The following is a 27049-nucleotide window of genomic DNA, read 5'->3' as shown; positions in this document are numbered from 1 at the left end:
GACTTGAAGAAAGGGCAGGGCCTCTCCATACCCACGCATTCTTTGATCCTGAGTCCCATGTATCTGGAACGTGCTGACTCAACCCACAAGCTGTGCTGAATGCATCACAGGAGGAAGCCCTTTGATCTCCAAGCTTTATTAGACATGGAGCTAGCAGTTCCCTAGAGGCTATTTATCAGCCAGGCTAGTTGTATGTATAAAATTAGAGGGCTCCCTTGTTGACTTGAGCTTCCACTTGAGACATGGACAAGTTCTGTGAGTGAAACTTCTCTTAAAACTTTTGCAGAGGGATGGGGATAGATCGTAGTTTGGGAGCATCTTACTCTACCAATGATATTCAATTAACTTTTCCTTTTCACATGTTTCTTGTTCTCTTGTTATGGTGTCTTTCTTTCTTTCTTTCTTTCTTTCTTTCTTTTCTTTCTCAGTTATTTTTCTCCCATTATCATTTATTTCACTTTAAGTGTGGGAGACAACAGCACTAATGGCATATTTTTGGTTGCACTTAGCCTCAGTTACATAGCAAAATCAATTGTATTGTGGTATGCTGGTGTAATAGCCCTGCTCTATCCAAACTGGGAACCATTTTTTGTTTCAGAAGGTGGAAGAAGTATCTGGGGTGGGGGGCAGTTGTTCTAAGCCTTGTCTACACTACAGGGGAAATTTGATCTAAGCTATGCAATTTGAGTTACTTGAATAGCGTAATTCAGATCGGCATAACTTAGACTTACTTACCATGGGGTCCGCACTACACGATGTCAACATAAGATGTGCTCCCATCGACTCCTCCTACTCTTCTCAATCTGGTGGAGTACAGGAGTTGAAGGGAGAGCGATCTGTGGTTGATGCATTGATTATTGCTTGTCGATCCCCTGGTAAGGGTAGACAAGCCTTTAGATTTGATTTTGACCAAGAAAGGGGAATGAGTTGCGAATGCAAATGTGGAAATCTAAATTAATTTTACAGCTGATGAAAATGTATCATATGTAGAATTACTCAGCAGAAAATTGATTTCCAAATAAAAAATGTTTATGGGATTTTTTTATTTGTTTAGAAAGTCATTTTTAATAAAGACTGAATGCTGAATTGTTGTGGGGGGTTTTCTATTTGTTTTCAAAAATCGAAATATTTTGGAAAAACTGAAAAATGATTATTTTTAGGGGTTTTGGCTTGGTTTTTGGTCAGTAAAACAGAACATTTCCACGAGCATTTCTGAGAAAAAAAATGAAACCAGTCTATTACAAAAAACAAACAAACAAACAAAAACAAATAAAAAAACAAGATACAATTTTCTGTCTAGTACTAATTCTCTTTATTTCTGCATTGGGAAATTTTTATTTGAAAAGCCTTCACTTGTGTCAGCGGGAAGGTTCTATCAGTCAACTGACTTCTTCTGTTACTCCTCCATAGTGCAAGATACCTGACTTGGTGGCATGAAATTTGGGAAGGGTTGATGCCAGATCCACACTTTGAGTGAGATTACTTGCATAGACTTAGTTAAAGGGGATGAATAGGCTGTGACAATGAGAGACTCATGGTGTATGGTTACAGAGAAGAGGAAGAACATACAGCACTTGTAAGGACTTGCTGATGATAATGTGTTGATGATAATCATCCTCTCATTTGACCCTTGACAATGCAGTGAACCTGATGATCCAATGCTTGCAGGAGATCAAGGCATTTATGAGAATTATCCGCTTGAGGTTCATTTCAGATAAGAGAGAAATAGCTTTGGTAGGTTGGGGGAAGCAAACGTAGGAATTGTTCAGCAGTATATCACTGCCCACAATGGAATTGAGTTGGACATAACTGGAAAAAGTAATAAAAGAAATTGTAGGTTGTTGCTTAGGTCAAAGGTTGCTGCTGGATCCTTAGCGGTCTGACATAGCCATTATATTTGTTTTTCTTTCCTCTTCTACTTGTTTCACTTGCCTGCAAACTAATTTCAAATCCATCAATAAAGCAAAAATGAAATTATGGTGACCATTCCCAACCCACACATCCTTATGTCCCTTCCTCCAGGAATATTTTATGGTGTAGAGGGCTCCATACCATCCTCAAGATGGCCGTTCTTTTCAGGAGCAAGTGAACATGGAACTGATGTGATGTGTAGGACTTTATTCTCCACCAGGATGAATTACATCCACATTGTTTTTATTTTCCCACCTGAGCTCTGAAGGCAAACACTCCTGCTTGCCTGTTGACGGATATAACCTCTGCCAAATAATCTCTGGTTGGTGTTTAGCTCTGGCAGACATCTCTAGTTCTGCGGTGTAACAGCAAATATATTGCTGGCATCAGAACTTTTCTCTTCAGCCCAATCATCTCCTTGTCAGTCCTATTGCATACAAAAATAAGGAAAAGGATGCTGATAATTGCAGTGTAAGAAGAACCTAGGAGTAACTAATATAGCAATCTCCTGGACAAGCCTTATGGAATTAAGCAACAGTATTTTAGGAGTTCATTGTATTAAAAATGCAAATGTTTATGTATTGTTGTGGGATTGTAGGGGACATTTCTAGGGAGGAGACATGGTAAATGAAACTTTGATAAGAGTTGTGATCTTCAAAGGACCATTTGAAACAATGTGAATGTTTAAAGTTAAGGGAGTTTCCCAGGAAATCCACAGGGGGAAGGGTATGCAAATATAACACTTCCAGTTGGGCAAGTTCTCAGCCTTTTGAAGCTAAGCCCTGAGGAGGAAAGCATTGCTACAAATTATCTATATCCATATCAAAGACCCTGGCTGCATATAGGCTGGACTAAACTTTTAATGAGGGTGCTTGTCCTGAGGAACAACTGTTATGAACTTGTGATCACAGAAACTTGTCCTGGTGGGTTTTGTAGGGCTGTTCACCTGCCCTTGCTGGAGCTAGGGTGGTCTCTGGTAAGCTTACTGGCATGCATGTCTAAGTTCTTTTCTTGTTCTGAGTAGGTTTTCTCTGGTTATGTCTACACTGCAATTGCATGACAAAACTTTTGCCTTTCAGAGGTGTTAAAAAACAACAACGCTGAAAGACAAAAGTTTCCAATGACAAGTACCAGCGTGAACAGTACTTTGTCAGCAGGAGTGCTCTCCTGCCAGCACCACAAATGCTGCTCCTTATGGGATGGAAGTTTTTTGTCAGCAGGAGAGTCGACAAACAGCAGCTATGCTGTGCGACTTGTAGCAGTACGGCTGTATGGACACAGCCATGTCACTAAAAGCTGAGTAGTGTAGACATAGCCTCTGTAATGCTTTCACCTTAAGAATTAATGTACTTGTTTAGAAAGAGCTTTGTGGTGACTAGTGGACAATTATGCTGTTTATGACATCTGAAGAGAAAGCAAAGTAGGATTGCTGGGCTGTCTGACTTGCTAGGGAATTCTCAGCATAGGCAGGCAGCTGTGTAGCCTGGAAATACTCCAGTCAGGAAGGAGGGAGATGCAGGGTCTCCATCCAAGAGAGGTGATGTCTGGGGAGCTGTAAGCCTAAGGGTGGGGAAAGGGAAAACACAGTTGCAGCTGCCCCGAACTGTGACACACAATATTCAAGTATCAGGGGGTAGCCCTGTTAGTCTGTATCCACAAAAACAAGAAGGAGTCCAGTGGCACCTTAAAGACTAACTGATTTATTTGGACATAAGCTTTCGTGGGTAAAAAACCACTTCTTCAGATGCAGTAATGTTCAGTGCCTTCAACCCAGATCTTCCTGAAGTCCTCACACTGTCACAGGAAATACATTACATAAGTGTGTTTCTACCTGTGGAGACTCTAAATAATTCCTGGTGTCAAAGTGTTGGATACATTTTGTGCTCAGTTACTTTCAGTCACTCTGAAATATATGGCTCCATCCTCACCCAGAGTGGTGGATTTGATGGTCAGACAATGCTGGCTTTTAAGGAAAAATTAAGAGTGCCTTATTCTTTCAATACCATAAAACAAAAATTAAACTTTCCATTTTTAAAATTATATTTCAGTTCTGAAGAAAGGTTCTAGGAAACTGAATTCCTCCTCCTGACCTTCAAAACTGTGTCTACAGGACAGTTCCAACCATGTTGGAAATTAAGTTATAACAGATTTGTTCCTAGACCTGTTTGTAACCTGGGTCCATTTGGTACTATAAAGAAGGCACTAACTATGTCCCCAAACATGGAAGATAGCCCCCCTACATCTCTTCAATGACTCAGTTTTTGGTCTGAATTGAAGCTTGGACCAAACATAGCTTTTTGCCTCCCTGATCTGGGGGATCTCTGTCTGCCAGTGGTGTAAACTAAAGGAGGTTCAGAGTTGCTCCAGTTTATGCCAACTGCCAAAGGAAAACTAGAGGAGGCTCAGACATCTACTTCATCACAGAAATTACAGAATTGTAGGGTTGGAAAGGACCTCAAGAGTTCTTCTAGTCCATCATCTCTGTGCTGAGGCAGCACCCAGTATACTTCAACTATCTCTGACAGGTATTTGTGAAACCTGTTTTTAATAACCTACAACGGTGAGGATTCCACAACCTCCCTAGGTAACCTATTTCAAAGCTTGACTGTTCTTACAGTCATGAAGTTTTCTTACTATCTAACTAAATCTCTGTTGTGACAATTCAAGCTGATTATTTCTTGTCCTTTTCTTAGTGAACATGAGAACAATTGATCATCATCTCCTTCATAACAATCTTTTACATGTTTGAAGATTATTATCATGGTCCCCTCAGCCTTCTCTCCTCTAGAACAAACATGCCCTGTTCTTTCAACCTTTCCTCAGAGCTCTTGTTTTCTTACCCTCTTATCATTCTTGTTGCTCTGCTCTGGACTCTCTCCCATTCATCCAAGTCTTTCGTAAAACATGGTGCCCAAAACTGGTCACAAGTGCCCAGCACAGCAGAACAATCGGCTCCCGTATCATATATCCAACATGCCTGTTAATACAGAATGACATTTGCCTTTTTACATTGTTGACTCATATTCAGTTTGTGATCCATTATAACCCCTCAGATCCTGTTCTGAATTATTGCTACCCAGGCAATTTTCCCCCATTTTGTATGTGTACATTTGATTTTTCCTTCCTAAGCATAGTACTTTGCACTTGTCTTTATTGAATTCTTTCAGACCAATTTACCAAGATCACTTTCAATTTTCCAATCCCAATCTTCAAAGTGCTTTCAGTCCCGTCCAGTTTGGTGTCGTCTGCCAATTTCATAAGCATAATCTCTACTCCATCATCCAAATTGCTGATGAAAATATTATATAGTACAGTGCCACACAAAGACCTCCACAGGACTCCACTGGATACATACTCTCAGTCTCACAGCAAACCATTGATTCATAGAGTCATAGATTCTAGGACTGGAAAGGGCCTCGAGAGGTCATCGAGTCCAGTCCCCTGCCTTCATGGCAGGACCAAACACTGTCTAGACCATCCCGGATAGACATTTATCTAACTTAATCTTAAATATTTCCAGTGATGCAGATTCCACAACCACCCTAAGCAATTTATTCCAGTGTTTAACCACCCTGACAGTTAGGAACTTTTTCCTAATGTCCAACCTAAACCTTCCTTGCTGCAGTTTAAGCCAATTGCTTCTTGTTCTATCCAAAAAAAGTGGCATCAGGAAACACTGAACGTGTACTGAAACACTGCAAGCGTGTATTCCCACAGGCAGACCCCTTCCTTATACACTTTTAAGTACAGTTTTTCAACCAGTTCTGCACCGACCTTATATTCATTTCACCTAGACCAAAGTTCCCTAGGTGTTTTTTAATGAGAATGTCATGTAGGATTGTGTCAAAAGCCTAACAAAATTCAAGATATATTATGCCATGTCCTGTGAGATACATTTATTTCAGTGGCCAGTGGCCCACAGAGACTGTCAGAGAGCTCTAGGGTATAAAGTTCACCTCATTTTTGTTCAACAGTGCTGCCTACACTAGGCTACATGGGAAGAAAGGGTGGCGTGGGTGCTGCTAAGGTTGCTTTGAACGCTACAATAGAATTTAGATTGTTGATTTGATCTTTTAAAGCTCTAACTGGATTGGGAATTGGATATGTGATGAACCACATTGTTTGCTGTCTGACACTTAAACAGCTGTGCTCAGCAGGAGTGGGAACTCCTTTGTGCTCTGTGAGAGGGGAAATCTGGGATTTATATGTTGGAAAAACAGAAGAAAAAATTGTCCTGTACCATGGAAAGGAAAAGCAGAACTGAGTTTTTAAATGTTATGAAGAATACTCAGGTTCGGTTCCTCAATTCAACCCATGAGGCCAATTCTTGAAGACCTGATTATCAATCGCATCATATGAATTTGTCCTGCGCCATTCCCTCACAGGACAGGCACACCCCATATCATCAGTTCTCTGTGGGATGCACAAATTTAAATGTATGTGTGGAGGCCAGGACCTTCAATGTAGAAAATGTTTGAATGGGCCACGTGATATTTTAGTTTAGAAGAGTGCAGCAACTGTTAGAGGATTTGAGTATTAACTTCCCTTCGCTTATATGCTCATTGCATTTTATCATAATAACTCTCCTAGTTTGTTAATACAACTGAGCTCCACATTTCAGGGTGTCAGCCTCTTCCTTAAGCTAAGGCGCATCATGTCAGTGATATTACTGAGCTCCATGTTCTAAGAGAAAGAGATGCCTTCACCTTTTGTGTCATCTGTTTTTTTTTATATATCTGTCTCCAGTATTTCTTCAGCTCTTACTCCTTGTGGTATTCCCGAGCTTGGAGAGCCTGCCTGGCAAACTGAAGAAGTGGGAACAATGCTTCGATGACCCTGACTATGATGAACTGGTGGATATTGCCAAAAACGGATTGGAAAGAAAGTGTAATTCAAAGAAGGTGGTGATTGTTGGGGCAGGAATCAGCGGACTCACAGCTGCCAAATTGTTGAGAGATGCTGGTTGTGAGGTAATTCTGTCAACTGAGAGGAGCCAGAGAAAGGCCAGGGAAACAGTGCTCCCTTGAAATAGTCTTATTGTTTCTTTTTCATAGCATTAGCAATGTAGAAGAACCAAAGGAGGTGACCTTAAGTAAGCCAAGTGAACAAACAAAGGAGAAAGATGGCAGAATATTTTTTTTTCTTTTCGAGACAAAAAGTTAATTGACTTAAACTTAAGGTTGTTAGAGGAATAACAACATAACCAAAAGAAAAAATAATAATGCTGTAACAAATAAGCCCTGCAGTCACTGTATTTTATGAAGATGGTGGTTACTTAAGGAAATGTTCCAAAAGACTCAAACACTTCACCTTAACTCCTTTATAGGCCACATGTTTCCAACAAAATTTTTTATGTGTGAAAATGGATATTAGCCATCCCATAACAACCTCACTTTGCAACCTTGCCTTTCTTGTTTGTTTTGTTTTTCCAAGGAGCTACTCTCTTGGCCTTCCTGTAGGCCTTGAGAAAGACTGAAATCCACTATCCCCCTACCCGCTGCCTACACATCCACAACTCTCCCTCTAGAGAGCACCCAACAACTACAGCCCCCCACCCAAGCCTGGAAAAATCAACAGAGATCCGTTGTGCACTTATGCTTTAATTGCTTAGTTGTTGTACTAAACACTCTGTCATTGAAAATCTGGTATTTACAATATATTGGAAAGGCTACTATTAGTGTAAAACCCACCATATTAGAATCTGACCCTTGAGCTCTCAGTTTAGGAATACATTTCTGTTTGAAAAACTGCTTGAGCACATACCTACTTTAAGCATATGCTTACTTTGAGCACATAATTACTTTGAGCACATGCTTAAATCCTAGGGTGTTCAAATTCAAGTTTAATATGTACTTACTTGCTTTCCTGAATCAAAGCCTGGGTGCATACTTATTGTCCAAAATTACTTTTATAAAATATTAATTTTATTTCTGTGATGACCAAATCATCCTTTACCATATAAGAGAGAAATATACTGACAAAGGATTGAAAATGAGGGCCAGTGTTCCATGTTCCTAGGTTCTAGTTCTGGAAGCCAGTGGCCGCTTGGGAGGACGCATCGAGACCTATCGAGAACGAGATTGGTACATGGATCTGGGACCCATGCGTTTGCCAAAGCATCACAGGTAATGTATAGTTCACCCAGCTGAGCCACCAACCTTATTCAGAATAGTGGAAATCCCATTTTAAAGATTTTTTTTGATAATTCCTAGGGGAAAAAATCTTTGGAGCTATTACTCTTTGCACAAAGGAGCTGGAAGTGGGTGGGCAGAAGCAAAGAGTGGGTTTAGTAGTGGCTTGCTACTGCACCAGCCAGTGCAGCTAAATGACAAGAGAGATCCCAGGGCCCAGGACTGCTCCAAATTAATTCCCCCAGAAGCAAAAGGGGAACCAAAGATTTGGCTGTGGTTGCTCAGGCAGTCTCAGACAGACATTTCATTTCAAGCCAGCCAACCAAATTGAAACATTTTTATTTGGGAATGTCTAGATGTTTTGACATTTATGTTCAGAACCTTTCATCACACTTTGGGATGAAAACAACATGAAAATAATCAGAGTAGCAGCCGTGTTGGTCTGTATCAGCAAAAAGAACAGGAGTACCTGTGGCACCTTAGAGATTAATAAATTTATTTGAGCATAAGCTTTCATAGGCTACCGCCCACTTCATCGGATGCATTGAATGGAACATACGGCAAGAAGATATTTATACATACAAAGAACATGAAAAGGTGGCAGTACCCATACCAACAGTAAGAGGCTAATTAATTAAGAGAAGCTATTATTAACAAGGGAGAAAAACTTTTGAAGTGATAATCAAGATGGCCCATTTTGGATGTTGACACGAAGGTGTGAGGATACTTTAACATAGGGAAATCGATTCAATTAGTGTAATGACCGAGCCATTCCCCATCTCTGTTCAAACCTAAGTTAATGGTATCTAGTTTGCATAACTATATGCAAATGATATGCAAACTATTGCATAACTATATGCAAACTAGATACTATTAACTTAGGTTTGAACAGAGACTGGGAATGTCTTCGTCATTACACTAATTGAATTTATTTCCCCCTGTTAAAGTATCCTCACACTTCCATATCAACTGTCCAAAATGGGCCATCTTGATTATCACTTCAAAAGTTTTTCTCCCCTGTTAATAATAGGTGTCACAAGAACTCCTGTTCTTTTTATGAAAATATCAGTATTTCTCTCGGGATAGAATAACAGTTTTCACAAACAGATCTGCTTACGAATCTGCTGCTGTCTTACCCTGTAGCTCAACCACAGCAGGGTTTTGTTTTCAATCCTTAGGTCCCAAGGTTCAATCCCTGCAGATACACCCCCTAGTAGTGGTATTACAAATACATCTATATATCTGATTTTTTTATTCTGAAGAATTTTAGGAATGGGACGCTTTTGCTGTCATGTGTCTTGTAATGAGTGAGAAAGAGTCTGATTTTTCAATTAATAGATGTAATACTTGATCATCATGTGTAATCATTGAAGTAAATGGGACTGTTCTGATTGGAAGAGATGGTCAACATTTTTCAAACAAAAATTATTATTTTACCAAAGTTTTTCATGACACATTTACCTAATTTTTTTATTGGAAACATAAATCATTATTTAAATACTTATCAGTGTTGCTCATTTACTGAAAACTTGGGTTTGTAGTATATTTCCCCTCCATTTTTTTAATTAAAAAGTTGTGAAATTGAGTCTGATGTGAACCCTGCAAAACTGAAATAACGTCAATATTTCAAAATTTTTCACAATTGAAAAAAGTTTACAGCACTAGTTGCATGAGTGTCTTCAGGTGAAATATATCTTTAGGGTCATATACCCACAAATAATTTCAGTTACATAGGTAGGAGCCATCTGATTTTTGTTAGAGGATCATATATGAGCATATAACATTCTTTCACATTTTTAACATTTTCTTTTTTTCTACTCTTTCCTTTATCTCTAGGATTGTGCGTGAATTTATTAAACAATTTAAACTTAAACTGAATACATTCTATAATACTGATGCAAATGCCTGGTATTTGGTTAACAATGTCAGAGCAAGACATAAAGATGTGGAACAAAACCCTAATATCTTGCAGTACCCAGTGCATCCCTCAGAGAAGGGAAAATCTGCCACTCAACTTTATGAGCAGACATTGGATAAGGTATGTGTGTTGTGGAATGGACTCATGTACTGTAGGTAGGTCTTCACTTCAAAGTTAGCATGGCTGTTCATCATATTTTGGCCCTAAACCTGTCTCATCCACCCACACAAAATCATCTCACTCAAGCTGAAGAGTCCTTTCAACCCAGGCAAGCTGGCAGAGCTTGGGTTTTAGGTGCTGACCTGCCTGAGAGACAGTGCATAATTTGTGCCAGGGCTTGCCAAGACTGAGCCCTGGCATCTCTAGGCTAAGAAGGTCATAACTCTGGCATTACTGGGCTTGCTACCTCAGTTATGAATGTAAAAAAAATTGCTTGAACATTTCATTAAAAATTAAGCCCTGCTGAGTAGGAGTAGTTAGAACACACCCCTTTCCTTGGCATCTCTCATTGGCTCATTTAGGTGACCTGGCAAGCTAGCTTTTGTGGTTCCCATTCTTGGGTGTTACCTCCTTCCATTCATCAGGTAGGAACCTGAGCATCTAACTCAGACTTTGTGAACCCCAGTGCATTTCTAGGCACCTACTTTTTAGGTATTACAATGCTGAGCATGCAAGCTTAAGACCCTCTGGGAATCTAGGCCCAGATGTTTAACGATAACTGACTGAGAAGCCTACATCTCATATTCAAAAGGGATTTAGGTACTTAGGATTCCCATAGACCAAGGGTTGGCAACCTGTCAGAAGTGGTGTCCGAAGTCTTCATTTATTCACTCTAATTTAAAGTATCGTGTGCCAGTAATACATTTTAATGTTTTAAGAAGGTCTTTTTCTATAAGTCTATAGTAGGTAATTAAACTATTGTTGTATGTAAAGTAAATAAGGTTTTCAAAATGTTTTAGAAGCTTCATTTAAAATTAAATTAAAATGCAGAGCCTCTCGGTCCGATGGCCAGGACCCGGGCAGTGTGAGTGCCACTGGAAATCAGCTTGCATACCACCTTCGGCACACATGCCATAGGTTGCCTACCCCTGCCATAGACAGTCAATGGGATTGAGATGATTAAGTGTGGGATTCACAAAGATATTTAGGCTCCTAACTCCAATAAATTACAAAGGGAGTTAGGTACTTAAATCACTGTGTCAATCGCATTGTCTCAAAATGAGACTTACTCTCCTAAATCAGTGCATCAATGAGCACAGCAATGTTTTTCAAAATGTGGGCCCTAGCACGCAGTGGTTTTTTCAAAAGACCGACGTACCTAACTCCCACTTATTTTAATGACAATTAGGTTCCTAAATGCTTTGCGAATCCCAACCCAACATACTTTCAAAAATCCCAGCAGGTGGGTTATTGGCATCTCTGGATGCCTAAATACCTTTGAAAATCTGCCCTACTCCTTCCCCGGGTACCTAAGTCACTTATGAAAATGGGAGTTAAGGCCCCAAATTAATGTATCAGAGGGTTAGCCATGTTAATCTGGATCTGTCAAAGCAGCAAAGAGTCCTGTGGCACCTTATAGACTAACAGATGTATTGAAGCATGAGCTTTCGTGGGTGAATACCTACTTCGTCACATGGATCCGACGAAGTGGGTATTCACCAATGAAAGCTCATGCTCCAATACATCTGTTAGTTTATAAGGTGCCACAGGACTCTTTGCTGCTTTTACAAATTAATGTAGGCACTACTGAAAGGTTTCCCTTTGGTCTATTTCTTTTTATATTCTAGAAAGTCTGAGTGAAAGCAGTTCAGTTAGCTAGATAAATGTAGAAATGGAAAACAAAAAGCTACCTTACCCTTGTTAAAAAGATCTTGTTAACAGCTCTTTCCCCTGAGAGGTCATTCCATATCCCTCCCCCTTGTTCATATGCACTAGGACACTGTCTTTAATATGGCCCTACTAAATTCATGGTCCATTCTGGTCAATTTCATGGCCATAGGATTTGAAAATTAGTCAGTTTCATGTTTTCAAATATTCACTTCCCTCCCCAGCCCAGAGGAGACTAGCAACTGGAGCCGGGGGCCAGTAAAAACCGTGTCCATCCCTCTGATTCCACTGTCCATGAAGCGTTTTTCATGTCCGTGAATTTGGTACAGCCTTAGTCTTTAAGTACATAATCACATATGGGTGGGGTGGAGGGGGAAGGGGAACCTTTAAAGGCAGAGCCATGATCATGAAACAAATGACTGTTGTCTTGGTTGCTCCCCAGGTGACAACAGACTGCAATGCTCTGAAAGAGAAATATGACTCCTTTTCCACCAAGGTAATTGAATATGGCATTCCAGTATCTTTGAATCTAAATGTTTCTAGTTTCCTAAACCTTTCATTACGTTAGGCAATAGAACTCCTTGTGGTATAGGTCTTGCCACATGCACACAGTCATGGTAGGAGATAATGCATCGGACTTCTCCTAAAGATTCTGGCCGGGCAGAGGTAGTACATTCTACTCATGGGTCTTTCAGGGGCACCACATACTTCCCCCTTGGGTCTTCCTGGCTCTGCTTTCTGGCAAGATGAGGTCAGGGACGTGGATCCATGTTATCTCTGAGATCAGGATTTCATCCTGTGAATGGAAAGGGGTGAGGGATTGTGTCTTGAAAGTGAACATCAACCTTACTTTAATGATTGGTTACGATGAAGCAGACAAATCACACAGGGGGGTAGTGAATAGCTTCGACCACTGCCCATCCCTAATACATACTGAATAATTTCTGTGCTCATCTGCAATGGAATATCTCTTCGGCTGTCATTTATAAATAAGGATATAATACGCATGCACCTTCCACCCTCTCCACTCTTTCCCATCCAGGAGTATTTAATTAAAGAAGGACATTTAAGTAGAGGAGCCATTGACATGATTGGTGACTTGATGAACGAAGATGGTAGATTTTACATGTCATTTCTTCACTCAGTCATGGCTCATGTTACCTTCTCCAACAACAGGTGAGAAGAAATGAATCTATTTACTTGCTTTATATTTGGAAGAACATGTGCCTGTGGTAGGCTCTGTCTATCTAACCATCCATTTTTAAATACCTCTGCAACCTCATTCTATCTCATCCATCTATCATCCCTTCTATTAATGAAGCTGGCACCTTCTTTCACAAAGGCACTGTTGATCTCAGTAGTCACAGAGGGTATGTGCATAATTCACTAGCCATGAAATGCAAAGGTCCCTTCACACAGAGTGAGCATTACCGAAAGAGTCCATGGCTTCTAGCTGGTGGGTTCCTATGGAATACAATAATTAACTCAAGAGCGTATGTGCTATGGGCATATTGGGGCAGAGCTCTGTTGTATCTCACAAACTCTTTTGTTAAATGACCCCATATAAGATCACTAATTCTACTCACAATCCTATAAAACATACCTAATTCCAAGGCAATGTGAGTAACCATGAGGTTCTAGATCATTTGGAAGAGTGAATCTTTAATCATAGAACTGGTCTTCAGCTTAACTGCAGCAGACCTGGCACTCTGCTAGAAGATGGAGTTGGAGAATCAGTGGAGGGTAGCTTGTATCTTCAGCTGTGAAGCTCCTTACAGCTCTCCTCATAAGTCTTCTTCTTGTGAAATTAATTCTGATAACTTTTCAGGGGATGTCATTGTTTTATCATAATATCTTTTCCCTCTTTCTTTCAGTTACGATGAGATAACGGGGGGATTCGATCAACTTCCTAATGCTTTCTACCAGTATGTTCATGGAAGTATTCAGTTTCACTCTGCAGTAGTGAAGATACTAACCAAGGGTGACCAAGTGATAGTGTCTTACCGTAGGGCAAACACATCGGACCTCCTATCTGTGACAGCCGATTATGTCCTTGTCACAACCACAGCAAAAGCCGCACGGTTCATTAAATTTTCTCCACCTCTTTCTCCTCTCAAGACCCATGCCCTGCGCTCCATTCACTACACAAAGGATGTCAAGATTGCTTTGGCCTGTACTAAAAAGTTTTGGGAGAAGGATGGAATCCATGGTGGGAGATCAATCACTGATCGCCCATCCAGATTCATCTACTATCCCAACCACAATTTCCCCAGTGGCCTGGGTGTGATCCTGGCTTCCTACACTTGGGGCGATGATGCTGAATTCTTTATTCCCCTTAGTGATGAAAAATGTGTTGATGTGGTGCTGGAGGACCTGGCAAAAATCCACCAGCTACCCAAAGATTATATCCAGCGTGTCTGCAATAAATATGTGATCAAGAAATGGGGCCTGGACAGATATTCCATGGGCTCATATGTTTCCTTCACGCAGTATCAATATGTCGACTACTCCAAGGCTCTGTTTCAGAATGAAGGGAGAATCCATTTTTCAGGAGAACTCACAGCCCAACCTCATGCCTGGATTGACACCGCTATGAAATCTGGTTTGAGAGCAGCCAGGAACATCCATGCTGTTATTAACGCCTCACCAAGGCAGCAGCAACATGAGCTGAAGGAAAATGAACTTTAGTCAATTCAATAACCATAATAGTGAGGGTGTTTAGGGAAAGGACAAATGAACCAGCTAGCACTTGAGGAATTAGAAATTGTACCACTAATCACTATGCACTACTCGATTGTTACTTGAGGTTCTGCCCTGAAGGGGCAGTGCATAAATTGCCCGCACCAACATTAGATTGTTACTCACATTGCTGAGCAGCCCCAATCACTCTGCTCAGCTCCCAGGAAGCCAAGGTTGTGCCCAATCCCTGTCCAGTCCCCTTGCATCCACATGCTCTAGGAAGATGATAAGTGAGCAAGTAGCTTCACTTAGTCCTAGGTCTGAGTGTCCCATGCAGGAGTGTGAAGGGGATTCTGACTCCCCCTGACCTGATCAGTCACATAATCTGAACCACAGCCTACATAGCATGGAAACTGTGGTTGTTCTGCCTCCCTTTTCTGGAGCCACCACAAGTCCAGCCCTTGCTGATCCCATCAGCCACCTCAGCACTCTCCAAAGGAATAGCTGCACAGAACATCATATGTCCTTGTCTCCAAACCAATGGCAAAGTTTCTACACTCCCTTGGAGATCCTTGCAGAAAAAAAATGTTTCTTGGGGTCCCTCCTGGGATGGCATAAGCAGCTCTGCATGGCACTCCATTCAGGTCTCTGCCTCACTGACCCAACCTGTCCATTGGTGAAAAGTGGTGTGATTATGACCCTGGTCTTTCCATGATCTACCTGTGTGGAAGACTGTGCGATGTATATAGATGTCGACTATCTCTTGAATGTATTGTTAATAACTACATGCCCTTGTGGTCTGCAAGGTTAAAATATGAATCCGTTCTTCTCTCAGTGCCACAGCAAAAATTTGCACCATCCCATTTTACCCTGACATCATGCTTAGCCACTTCTAACTCTAGCTAGAACATTAAAACAGCAGGTGAACAGTGCTTCACCCCCCCAGTGTATGAAACATATTGTCTAAGGAATCCCAGAAAAATTGAAATTGGTACTGAATCATTCTCCATTCCACCCCCAAAGATTAAAAGCTGGGATATTTAATTAATATTGTCAAACTACTGTTTGTTACTGGGACAGAAGAGTCTCAGAAATTTAGATATGGATGAGATTCCTTTTTCTGCCCTGTAGTTAGTTGATACACCCTCCTGAAGATTGACAATTAAGCATAAAATTCTGTTTTCCTAAACATTGGCCCATTGAGTCCTCTGAATCAAAGAAGTCCTAGATATGTGAATGGGAACTGTAGATCTGAACTGACTAGAAGAAACTTGCTGTTTAACCCCAGGAAGCAGGAAGAAGATGAATAGATCAAATGTCCTGATACCCCCTGTTTTTCACCACAGATTAAAAAAACAAAACAAAATAAACAAACAAAACTCTACTCTTGTCTTCCTTGTGCATCTGATATGCCAACTCTACATGTGGCTAATCTGCCTTGTTCCTCCAACTGGCTCTCTTATTCTGTTCTAAACACCAAAAGATGTGAAATGAAATGTATCTGATATCATCCTTGTAATGCATTTTTGGCATTTCCCTGCCCTTTCTCTGCCACCCCCATCCTTTCTTCTCTGCTTTCTAATTAAAAGCTCTATGGAAGGGGTAGCACAATGGTTTGAGCATTGGCCTACTAAACTCAGGGTTATGAGTTCATTCCTTAAGGAAGCCATTTCAGGATCTGGGGTAAAACTCTGTTTGAGAATGGGTCCTGTTTTGAGCAGGGAGTTGGACTAGATGACCTCCTTAGGTCCCTTCCAGCCCTAATATTCTATGAAAGGGTACAAAAGTGAGTATAGAAAAAAAACAAATTCTGGGGGTAAAATATACTAGAAAGTAGAGGAAATGGGCAAAATAATATTCTTTAACTTTTTGTTACAACTTCTCTATCAGATGATTGGAGGATAGCTAACGTGACATCATTTTTTTAGGAAAAAAAACACTCCAGAGGCAATGCTAGCAATTACCACTGGTAAGCCTAACTTCAGTTCTGGGCAAATTGTTTGAAACTATAGTAAAGAACAGAATTTTCAGACACATGAACACAACTTGTTGGGAAAGAGTCAACATATTTTTTGTAAAGGAAAATCATGCCTCTCCAATCTACTAGAATTCTTTGAGACAGTCAACAAACATGTGGACAAGGGGGATCTAATGAATATAATGTATTTAGATCTTCAGAAAGCCTTTGACAAAGTCCTTCACAAAAGGATCTTAAGCAAAGTAATCTGTCAAGGGATAAGAGGGAAAGTCCTCTCCTAGATCAGTAACTGATTAAAAGATAGGAAACAAAGGGAAGGAGCAAATGTCCATTTTTCCAAATGGAGAGAGATAAATAGTGGTGTCCCGCAGGGGTCTGTACTGGAACCAGTCCAATTCAACATAGTCATAAATCATCTCGGGAAAGGGGTAAACAATGAGATGGCAACATTTGCAGATGATACAAAACTATTCAAGACAGTTAAATCCAGAGCAGACTGCAAAGACTTGTAGAAGTGGAGAAAGGAATAAAGGGAATTTAAACATAGAGATCTTAGGCTAACAAAGTCAGGCTGACACTGACTCTAATAATGCAAGACTTGAAGACCTAGGCGAGTAGAAAGTGAATGGGAACAGAATGTAAGAGATACCGTTTTGACCTTGTGTTAGATATGAATGGAATGTAGACTGTGGCAGAAATTAATGAGAAAAGTGAGATATCAGGAAAAGCTTGCCTAATTGTTTACCTAGCAGAGACCTGCCCGTGGGTACTCTCCCATGCATGTTGCAATTGGTCAGAATAAACCTGCTTCTGACTTGTTGCTCGAAACTCAGAATGAGGACTTGTTTTTCTCCCACAGAGTTAAAAAGGGCCCTCACACAATTGGGTGGCTGGGCAACAGATGAAATTCAGTGTTGATAAATGCAGAGTCATGCACATTGGAAAACATAATCTGAATTATACATATAAAATAATGGAGTCTAAATTAGCTGTTACCACTCAAGAAAGAGATCTTGGAGACATTGTGGATACTTCTCTGAAAACATCTATTCAATGTGCAGTGGTAGTCAAAATAGTGAACAGAATGTTGGGAATCATTAAGAAAGGGATAGATAATAAGACAGACAATATTATATTGCCTCTATATAAATCTATAGTACACCAGCAACTTGAAAACTAAGTGCAGATGTGGTCGCCTCATCTCAAAAAAAGATATATTGGAATTGGAAAAGGTTCAGAAAAGGGCAACAAAAATTATTAGGAGTATGGAACAGCTTCTATATGCAGGGAGATTAATAAGACTGGTCCTTTTCAGCTTGGAAAAGAGACAATTAAGAGGGGATACGATAGAGGTCTATAAAATTGTGATTGGTGTGGAGAAAGTAAATAAGGAAGTGTTATTTACTCCTCATAACACAAGAACTAAAGGTCACTGACTGAAAATACTAGGCAGCAGGTTTAAAACAAAGAAAAGAAAGTATTTCTTCACACAATGCACAGTCAAACTATGGAGCTCTTTGCCAGAGGATGTTGTGAAGACCAAGACTATAAGAGGGTTCAAAAAAGAACTAGCTAAATTCATGGAGAATAGGTTTATCAATGGCTATTAGCCAGGATGGACAGGGATGGTGTCCTTCTGGCCTCTGTTTGCCGGAAGCTGGGAATGGGTGACAGAGGATGAATCATTTGATGATTATCTGTTCTGTTCATTCCCTCTGAAGCACCTGGCATGGGCCACTATTAGAAGATAGGATAGTGGGCTAGATGGACCTTTGATCAGACCCAGTACGGCTGTTCTTATGTATATACTGGAAAAGTGTGAAAAAATGTATTTTTCCAAAACCTAATCCTAAGTATTTTTAAAAGATGTTTTCACCCATGTATCATTTGGAAAAAAGTAAAGATGTAATACAAAGAATAATTCTCTGCCTACGTTCTTATCCTTTTTTCCTTTTCTCCTTTTGAAAGACTATAAAAGGGAGAAAGAGAAGGAAAACAAAATTAAAAAAAAACTGAAAAAGGAAAACATTTTGTCTTGGTTTCCAAAATCCAAATGGAAATGATATTTTAATTTAAAATGTGGAAATTTGAGACATTATTTAAAATTCATCATTCGTTGCTGAGCGCATATTATCGTTCAAGAACGATAAAGCTAAAAATAAAATATCAAATGTTTAGAAACCATGAAAGATTTAAAGTTGTGCTTTTCAAACAAGGCACCCAAACTGCTTGAGTTCTTTCCCAATAGAAATGGCAGCCCTACATCCTGAGATTGACATGGTTACAACTACACTGCCTACAGCCACACATCCACTCTTTTTTGTAACATGTAACACCTGTGCTGCACAGAAAATTGTCTTTGCTACTTGTTTCATATATTATTATCTCTGATACTGAGCATACTGCTGTGACCAGATGCCTGGATGGGCCACACTGAGAATGCTATATTCAGGGCAGACAGGGTTTTTTTTTAACTTCGTGATTAACTGCGATTAATTTTTTTAATCAGTTGACAGCCCTAGTACGTATACACGCACACATACAATTTTGAAAAATTTTGAGAATATACCCTTTTCTAACTAGCTTTACTTTATTTTATTTCTGCATCAGGAAATTTTCTCTTTAAAAGTCTTCACCACAAAAATGCGACCCGTCCACTGACTTCTTCTGTTACTCTTCCATCGTCCAGGATTCCTGACCTTAGTGATATGAAGTTTTCACTGCAGAACTGGAATGATTCCATGTTGTTTCATTTCCATGGATCTGAATGCCAAGCAGAGATTAATTGGCAGAGTGAGACTCTACCTGTATGGATTTACTTGGAGGGGAGAATGAGACTCAGATGTTAGGGCTTTCTCTCACCCCCTCACTTGCTTCTTGTCATGCAGACAGAAAGCAGAAGACTAGAATCTGAAGTGCAGGCAATGTGATGTTTATCTGGGTTAATCAAGCAAGCACATCCATAGCTCTGCATGCCACAGAGCTTTTCCCTGTCCCCCTCCACTTTCTTAGCAGGCATAATTATACCTGTAGTGCATGCCCCTGGTCCTACCCCTTACCATTTATGGTCATGTTCCATTTTGGAGGGTTGTGAGTCTTGAGTTTGGTACCACATTTTTTATACCCCATAGGAGGGGTAAGGAGTAAGGCTATGTACCAGCCAGGGTCACCTTTTCTCTGGCTTCTTAATGTTTCTTATGCCTCCCCTCCCCGCCAGCCCTCCTTGCCCCTCCTGACCGGTTGGTTCACCTTTTCCCATTATACTGACAAACCCATCTGGTTGGGCAGAAGCAACACACAGAATCTTTGTTTTTTGTTCACACATGTTAGTAAGAATATAAGAATATCAAATGACCCAACAAAATCCAAAGTTCTATCTCAGACAAATATACAGGCCCAAATGTTATATTGTCATCACTAGCAGTGATTATGGAGGAGAGGGAGAATATAGTGAGAATGTAAGGGTTACAATGAATTCAGCATGCTGATGATAACTTGTTCTGTCACCCACTCATGTGATCATTGACAGTTCAGTGGTACTAATGGTCCAGTGTTTGCAGCAGGTCAGGATATTCACAATAAAGGAGTGTTTGAGGTTCATTTCAGCAAATAGAGAAACTATTTTGGTAAATTGGTGGAAGCAACCAGGGGAATTATTAAGCCTTACATCAGGATCCATAACTGACTGGGCCTGAATACCATTTCAAACACTGTTTAGAGGTTTGATTAGACCAAGGGTTGCTGCTGGGTGCTCAGGGAGCAATCAGACTCATGCTCCTATGTCGATAAGCACAGTCCCACTCGCCTGCAAATTAATTTCAGATCCATCGATAAAGCAAAATGAATATAAAATGACCATTTCTAACTCATGTGTCCTTATGTCCATTTCATAAGGCATTCCCTGTAGTGCAGGAGCATCCAGACTATTCCTCAAATGAATGTGCCCTTGAGAAACAACTGAACCACGAACATGGAACCCACGATATGGGAAGGACCTTCTTCTGCACCAGGATGAATTCTACTCTAAATTGTAGCCGTGTTCCCAGCTGGGTTCTGAAAGTGGGTGCCCTTGAAACCCTGTTGCTGGACATAACCCCTGAAAATTAATCTCTGCTTCATGTTCAGATCCAAGGAAATGATGTAACCAAGAATAAGAGATCAGGTATATTTAGAATACTTAGGTGACATATCAAGTATTAACTAATGTGGTAACACGGGGCCTATGGGCTTCAGACCTGTAAGATATTTAGCTTAGCCAAACAAGACCTTGGGCCTAAAAATTGACTGACATGAATAGTTAGTTGATGAATAACACTGTCACAAGATAAAACAGTCAAAGGAATAGTTGTGTTATCTGCTGATATTTAAGAAATATATATTGCAATATACAGGTTAAAACTGGTTAGAGTATTTGCAGACACCAGGATGTCAACACTGTGCTATTCACTAATTCTTATGGTGGCTCAGTAACATAAATGCTAATCAGTATAAGGAGACCTAACAAGTTAGCCTATGAGAAATGGGGAACCCCAAAAGTAGCAGAGTGTGGAAGTTCAAATAAGGAAAAAAGGTTGCAACCTTTATAAATTTGTCTGAACCCCAGTGAACATGAGTGGATCATCATCATCATGTTCCTGTTATGCCTCTGGCATTTAGGGAAGTGAGGAAGCTCCTCCACTCCTGTCTGTTTCTGGGAAGTTTTTCAATAGTTCCCCAGCTGTGCCCCAGGTTTTTCAGCTCAGCTTTCACAGCTCTTCATCATATTTTCAGGGGGCCTTGTTTTCATTTGCTTCAGGCATCCATCTATTTGCTACTTTGGTAATAGAATCAGTTTCCATCCAAAGCACATGACCAATCCATCTCCAATGCTTCCTGGCAACGTTGGTGCTTAGATTCTCTTGACTGCACTGTGTCAATAAACCTTGGTTTGAGATTGTTCTGGGTCAAAAGATATGGAGGATTTTTCTGAGGCTGGTTGTATGGAATGAAGACAGTTTGATATGTCATACTTTCTCCTTCCCCAGCATTCTGCACTATAAAATAGTGTTGAAAGTACACAGCTCTGATAAATCTTGAGTTTGGTTTTGGTGTTGTTTTTCTTCTTTATGGTGTTGGGTATGTGATAGGAGAGCGACATCATCTGCAAAGTCCAGGTCTTCAAGGGATGAGAAGAGTGTCCATTTAATGCCTCTTGGCATGTCTTCTGTTGTATGCTGCATTACCGAGTCAATGGCAATGTTGAAGAGGATTGCAGATATGACACACCCATGACATATTCCTGTTTTGACTTCAAAACTGAGCTCACGGTGATCAACACTTCATGAAAAGTTGAAATAGAAACTTCTGATGACATTGCATATACAGAAAGAAATTCCATATGCCTGCAGAATGTTCCATAGGCTGGTCCTTCTCAAAATCTATGAAATTTATGCCATTGCCATTCTAAGAACTGTTCTATTATATTTTGTAGAGTGAAGATCTGGCCTGTGCATCCAGGCCCTTTCTGAAAACCAGCTTGCTCTTTTCTGAGAATTCTATCAAGTGCCTTTGATATATGCTGGACTATGATCTTACACAATAATTTGCTTGGCACAGATAAAATTGTGGCACCATGACAGTTATTACAATCATTGAGAGTTCCTTTCTTTGGTATTTTCACTATAACTCCTTTAGTCCACTCATCTGGCACTTTTTCCCTTTCCCAGACTGATGTAAATAGAGAGGCCAAGATAGAAGCTGCTTATTTAGGATTTACCTTGAACAATTCAGCATTCAAGTTATCCTTGCCAGGAGCTTTCCCCTTTTTTAAGGATTTGATGGCTTGAATGATCTCTTCCTTAGTTGGAGTGTCTGTGTTGATATCAAGATCTTCTTCTGCCTCCTGGATGTTTGCTTCCTCTTTAGGTGGCACCCTGTTAAGCAATTCTTTGAAAGGCTCTCTCTAGTGCATTTCTTGTTCTTTTTCGGTTGTTAGTAGGTGTCCTTGTTTGTTCCTGATGACAGTGTTGTTGGTGTCTACCATTTACCACTGATATGCCGCGTCGTTTTGCAGATGGTTCCTTTTTCACCACAAGCAGCTACATAATCTGCTTGCCTTACCAGATTACCAATATAATGCCATGTGTCCACTCTCACAAGGGACCTCCCAGTGTGCCTTGCTATACTGCTCATAATATTTGTCCTTTAGCTTCTGGGATTTTGTGTCTAAAATGTTTTTCTTCAGGGTTCGGCTGGTTTCTATGGTGTTCCATGTGCTGGGTATAATCCACTCCTTCCTTCTCTTTTGCCTGTAGCCTACACAGGCTTCACTGCTCAGTTTACAAATTGCTGCAAAGAGTTCTATGGCATCTTATAGACTAACAGATGTATTGGAGCATGAGCTTTTGTGAATGAATGCCCACTTTGTGGGATGAAGAAGTAAAGGACAAATTCTACCTTACACTACAGGCAAAGTTAGAGAGAGTTCCATGCTATGACCTAACTATTGTCATGGGATACCTGAATGCCAAGGTTGGTAAGAACAGCACAAATAACAACAGATCAATGGGAAGACATGGGTGTGGCACCATGAATGAAACAGAGAAAGGCTTGTTGATTTCTGTAGTACGAATGCCCTAGTCATCAGTGGAACACTATTTGAAACATCATGAAATTCACAAGCTGACACGGTATTCTCCAAACAGCAGAGATAAGAACCAGATGACCATATCATGATCAATGGCAAATGGTGATGCTCTGTGACAGATGTGAAAGGGTGCAGATGCTGGCAGGGACCATCACCTTGTGACAGCCTCCATCAAGTTAAACTGAGAAGTGTGGGTCCACCAAGCAAGGGACATAGATGTTATGATATTGACAAGCCACAAGACTCTCTCCAACTTTGCCTGTAGTGTAATGTAGAATTTGTCCTTTACTTATTCATCACTGTCATTGTTGGAGCATAGCACTAAATTAGAGTGATATTATTACATTTCCCTTTCAGTCTGGTGCTGATGGATATCTATTCAAGCAGGGAATGCTCCACTCCCTTCTTCAAAAGCATGGCAACACCCTCATGGTGTTGTCCATCATCCTGTCCAGAAAACAGCAAAGTTCCTCCCAAGGCTGTTGTTAACCTTCCTGATCCCATCCATCTGCTCTCACTGACACCCAGGATGTGTGAGCTCTAGCATCTCATCTCTGCTGTGATCTGAGCTAGCTTCCCTGTTTTGTACATTGTCTGTACATTCCAAAAAACAAGTTCTGTTTTTGTCTTGGTGTTGAGCACTTCAGTCTTCATGCCAGTGGCTTCCTTTCAGCTTTCACCACTGCCAGTCATACAGGTCATTGACTCCTGAAGGCCATCACACACAGTAATTGTCAATTTCTCCACCATTGTTTCAATAACATAAGCATGAAGGGAACACATTATAAAATCTATATCCCAGCCTGCATGCCCTCAGAGGGATCAGGAGGACACCCACTGGGGAGGAAGATGACAATGAAGATGATGATGATGATAAGGAAGATAAGGACTGACACTCCGGGGTTCCAAAGAATGAGATGTGAATGATGCCAGTTGTGATGCTGTATGATTAGGGCCCTACCAAATTCAAGATCCATTTTGGTAAATTTCACAGTCATAGCATATAAAAAAATCTGAAATTTCACAATTTCAGATATTTAAATCTTAAATTTCACAGTGTTATAACCAAGGGGGTCACAAACCAAAAGAGGGTAGTGTGGGAGGGTCACAAGGCTAATGGAAGGAGGTCACAGTATTTCTGCCCTTACGTCTGCACCGACTTCAGCGCTGGATGGCTGGAGAATGAGGGCTGCTGACCAGATGCCCAGCTCAGAAGGCAGCATCACCGCCAGCAGCAGAGGAGAAGGAAGTGTGGCAATACCATACCACGCCACCCTTACATCTGTGCTGCTGCTGGTGGCAGCGCTGCCTTCAGAGCCGGGTGCCCGACCAGCAGATGCCACTTTCCAGCCATCCAACTGTGAAGGCAGAGTGGAGAGTGGCGGTTGCTGGCTGGAGGCTCAGCTCTGAAGGCTGTGCTGCCACAAGCAACAGCATAGAAGGAAGAGTGACATGGTATGGTATTGCTACCCTCTCTTCTCTTCTGCTGCTGGCAGTGGTGCTGCCTTCAGAGCTGGGCACCCAGCAGCAGGTACCACTCTCTTGTCACCCAGCTCTGAAAGCAATGCAGAAGTAAAGGTGGCAATACTGCAATCCCCTTACAAAAGCCAGATTTCACGGGTGGGGGCAGGGGTGCAAATGTTATGGTCTGACACAAGTTTTTCATGGCCATGAATTTGATAAGACCCTATGTATGACTGAAGATGACTGTATAATTGTTGCAATTTTATAACAATGGTAGCAACAAATCTTATACTAAGTATATCAAGTAAGTTGTCAATGGAAAAGTTACAATCTGTCAAGTATGATTATCCTGATGAAATCCATGTATCATCACTAGATCTGAAGTTATCAATATTGGCTATGTATCTGTATCTCAAACATGTATTGTATGGCTGGGTGACACCCCCAGACAGACTTACTTCCAGGCTAGACAGGTATGTGTTGATGGCCCATTACGGACACTCCACTCTCACAAAGCTCCATTGAAGAAACTCATCCTGCCCAGTAAGCCTTTCCCATGGATGCCTCAGAAGGAATATGGGCAATGGCTGCACTTGTGAATCAACAAAGCATGTAAGGGATGTGGTAAGGACATGTGACCCTGGACTCTATCCTGAGTCAGTAACTTTCCATACCCAGAGACTACAGGCTTTATTTTGTACAATAACTTTCCATGCACATGGCAGAGGATATAAAAGACACCAGAGACATCTCCACGTAGCCTCATTCCTGGTCCAGTTCTCTGGACTGTGGATTTACAACAAAAAGGAGTATTTCGAACTGTGAACTGAGGACCTTCCAATCTTCTGTCACCAGAGAGACTTCTGCAAGCCAGCAGTCTATTCCAACACTGCTATGATCCTGATCTATGAACACTGATGGTCACTTGTATGTAAATGATTCTTTAATCATTCAGTAACTCCCTTCTTTTCTCTTATTAATAAATCTTTAGTTAGTTTACTAAGGATTGGCTGACAGTGACAGTGTGATTGATATATAGAGAGACCTGGAAGTAAGTGTCCGATCCTTTGAAATTGGTAAAACCTCAGGTATGGTGAAATGGTTTTTCACGGACCTAAGTCCATATTAGACCAATTTGTCTGTATGGGATCCAACGACTGGAATACTTAAAGGGACTGTGTTTTACTTCTGGTTAACCAGTGTAGTGTTACAGGAGCCCTTTTGGTTTGGTGAATCTAATTATAGCATACATCACCAGTTTTGGGGGGTTGACTGCCCTGTTTCTTCCAGTCTGCCCTGAGTGTGGCATTTTCAGTGTGGTCCATCCCAGGAACCTGGTCACATCAGTCATAGGGCTAAACATTTAGCCCTATCTCTCTATCTGCTGTTGTATTTCAGTATTTGTGGAATTATCTGTGTAGTGGTTTTGTTAACCACTTATCAGATGGGACTTGTGATAAATTGCTGTTGTTTCTCATGTGCTTCTTGGGTGTCTCATTCTGGTTATACTGGTAATAACCTTCATGATGCTGTAGATGCTCAGTAGACCTAACCCTTACTGACCACTGTGGTCCAAGAAATTAATCAATACAACAGTCCATTGAGGCTATGAATCTACAGGGAATATTTTCAGTTCTGCAGTAAAACTGTAAAACTATTGGCAGACAACTCTTACCTTCAGCCCACCCATCCCTGTGCCAGTCTTCACATTTAACATTCAAAAATATGTAAGGAAATATAGATAATTGCAGAGTATTAAGAATGTGCTAATTTGTCAGGAGAATCAATGCCTTTAAGGCCCTGTCTCTAACTGTTGCACTCAGTGTGCGTGATTTTAACAAATACAATTTTTGAACAATCTGTAACTTTCATAGCCTTCCCCCGTTCAATCTGAGTTCTAAGCTAATATTTTGATTGTGAAGCAGATTATTTTTGGCAGTCCAGCCGTGCAAAATGATTGTAAATTCAGGCCATAGGATCAACCCCTGAACAAGGAAACCTTATGATAGTTCAGAGCCACTCCAGCAGCCTCCGTAGTACCTGTCTTCCTCATATCGGCATAGGCAGCATTGCTGGGCAAAACCAAGGTCACCTCTATATCCCAAGTTATCTCTGACTTCAACTGTTGGCAGCTGGGATAAAGTAGAGCAGCTCTGAGCCATCTCTAGTTTATACCTGTGACTGGCCTGGAAGACAGAGGTCTTCCAGTGATTTTCTAGGCCCCTGGAAGTTAGCCACTGTTACTCAGCATTGCAACACCTAGGTCCCTTTGTAGATCCCACCCTGGGTGTTAACCCCATCTATTCCATGAAAGGATTAATTGGGGCCTGAGAGGCCAATTAACCACCCTGCTGGAGGATGGGCCAGGCCTAATTAGAAATAAAGCACAGGCAGGAGAGAGCAGGATGTTGCCACAAAGAGCTGTGTGAGCTCAGTTGGAGGAATGAGACCCACAAGAGAGGAGGGGAGCACCCTCTCTCTCTGGAGCAGCCTCAAAGTAGGGAGAGATGAGCAGG

The 27049-nt window shown here is 40.9% G+C and overlaps 1 protein-coding gene across 1 annotated transcript; it reads left to right on the top strand.

The window, feature by feature from the left end:
* Window positions 1-242: 242 nt before the first annotated feature.
* On the top strand, window positions 243-14475 carry LOC116820393 (L-amino-acid oxidase-like). The gene is made up of 7 exons (XM_032772820.1): window positions 243-255; window positions 6658-6881; window positions 7930-8036; window positions 9879-10080; window positions 12230-12283; window positions 12830-12963; window positions 13662-14475. Exons 1-7 carry the CDS (start codon window positions 243-245, stop codon window positions 14473-14475), a joined length of 1548 nt encoding a protein of 515 aa, XP_032628711.1.
* The last annotated feature ends 12574 nt before the right edge of the window (window positions 14476-27049 follow it).

This window comes from Chelonoidis abingdonii, chromosome 13, assembly GCF_003597395.2.
Source record: "Chelonoidis abingdonii isolate Lonesome George chromosome 13, CheloAbing_2.0, whole genome shotgun sequence".
Taxonomy (NCBI): domain Eukaryota; kingdom Metazoa; phylum Chordata; order Testudines; family Testudinidae; genus Chelonoidis; species Chelonoidis abingdonii.
The sequence above is the reverse complement of the archived record's forward strand: the minus strand, read 5'-3'. Positions and strand labels throughout refer to the sequence as shown.

Bases quoted from the DNA above. Each gene is read 5' to 3' on its own strand.
- LOC116820393 (XM_032772820.1), top strand. The intron at 6,882-7,929 runs GTAATTCTGTCA...CCATGTTCCTAG, and splicing joins TGAGAGATGCTGGTTGTGAG to GTTCTAGTTCTGGAAGCCAG. The intron at 8,037-9,878 runs GTAATGTATAGT...CTTTATCTCTAG, and splicing joins CGTTTGCCAAAGCATCACAG to GATTGTGCGTGAATTTATTA.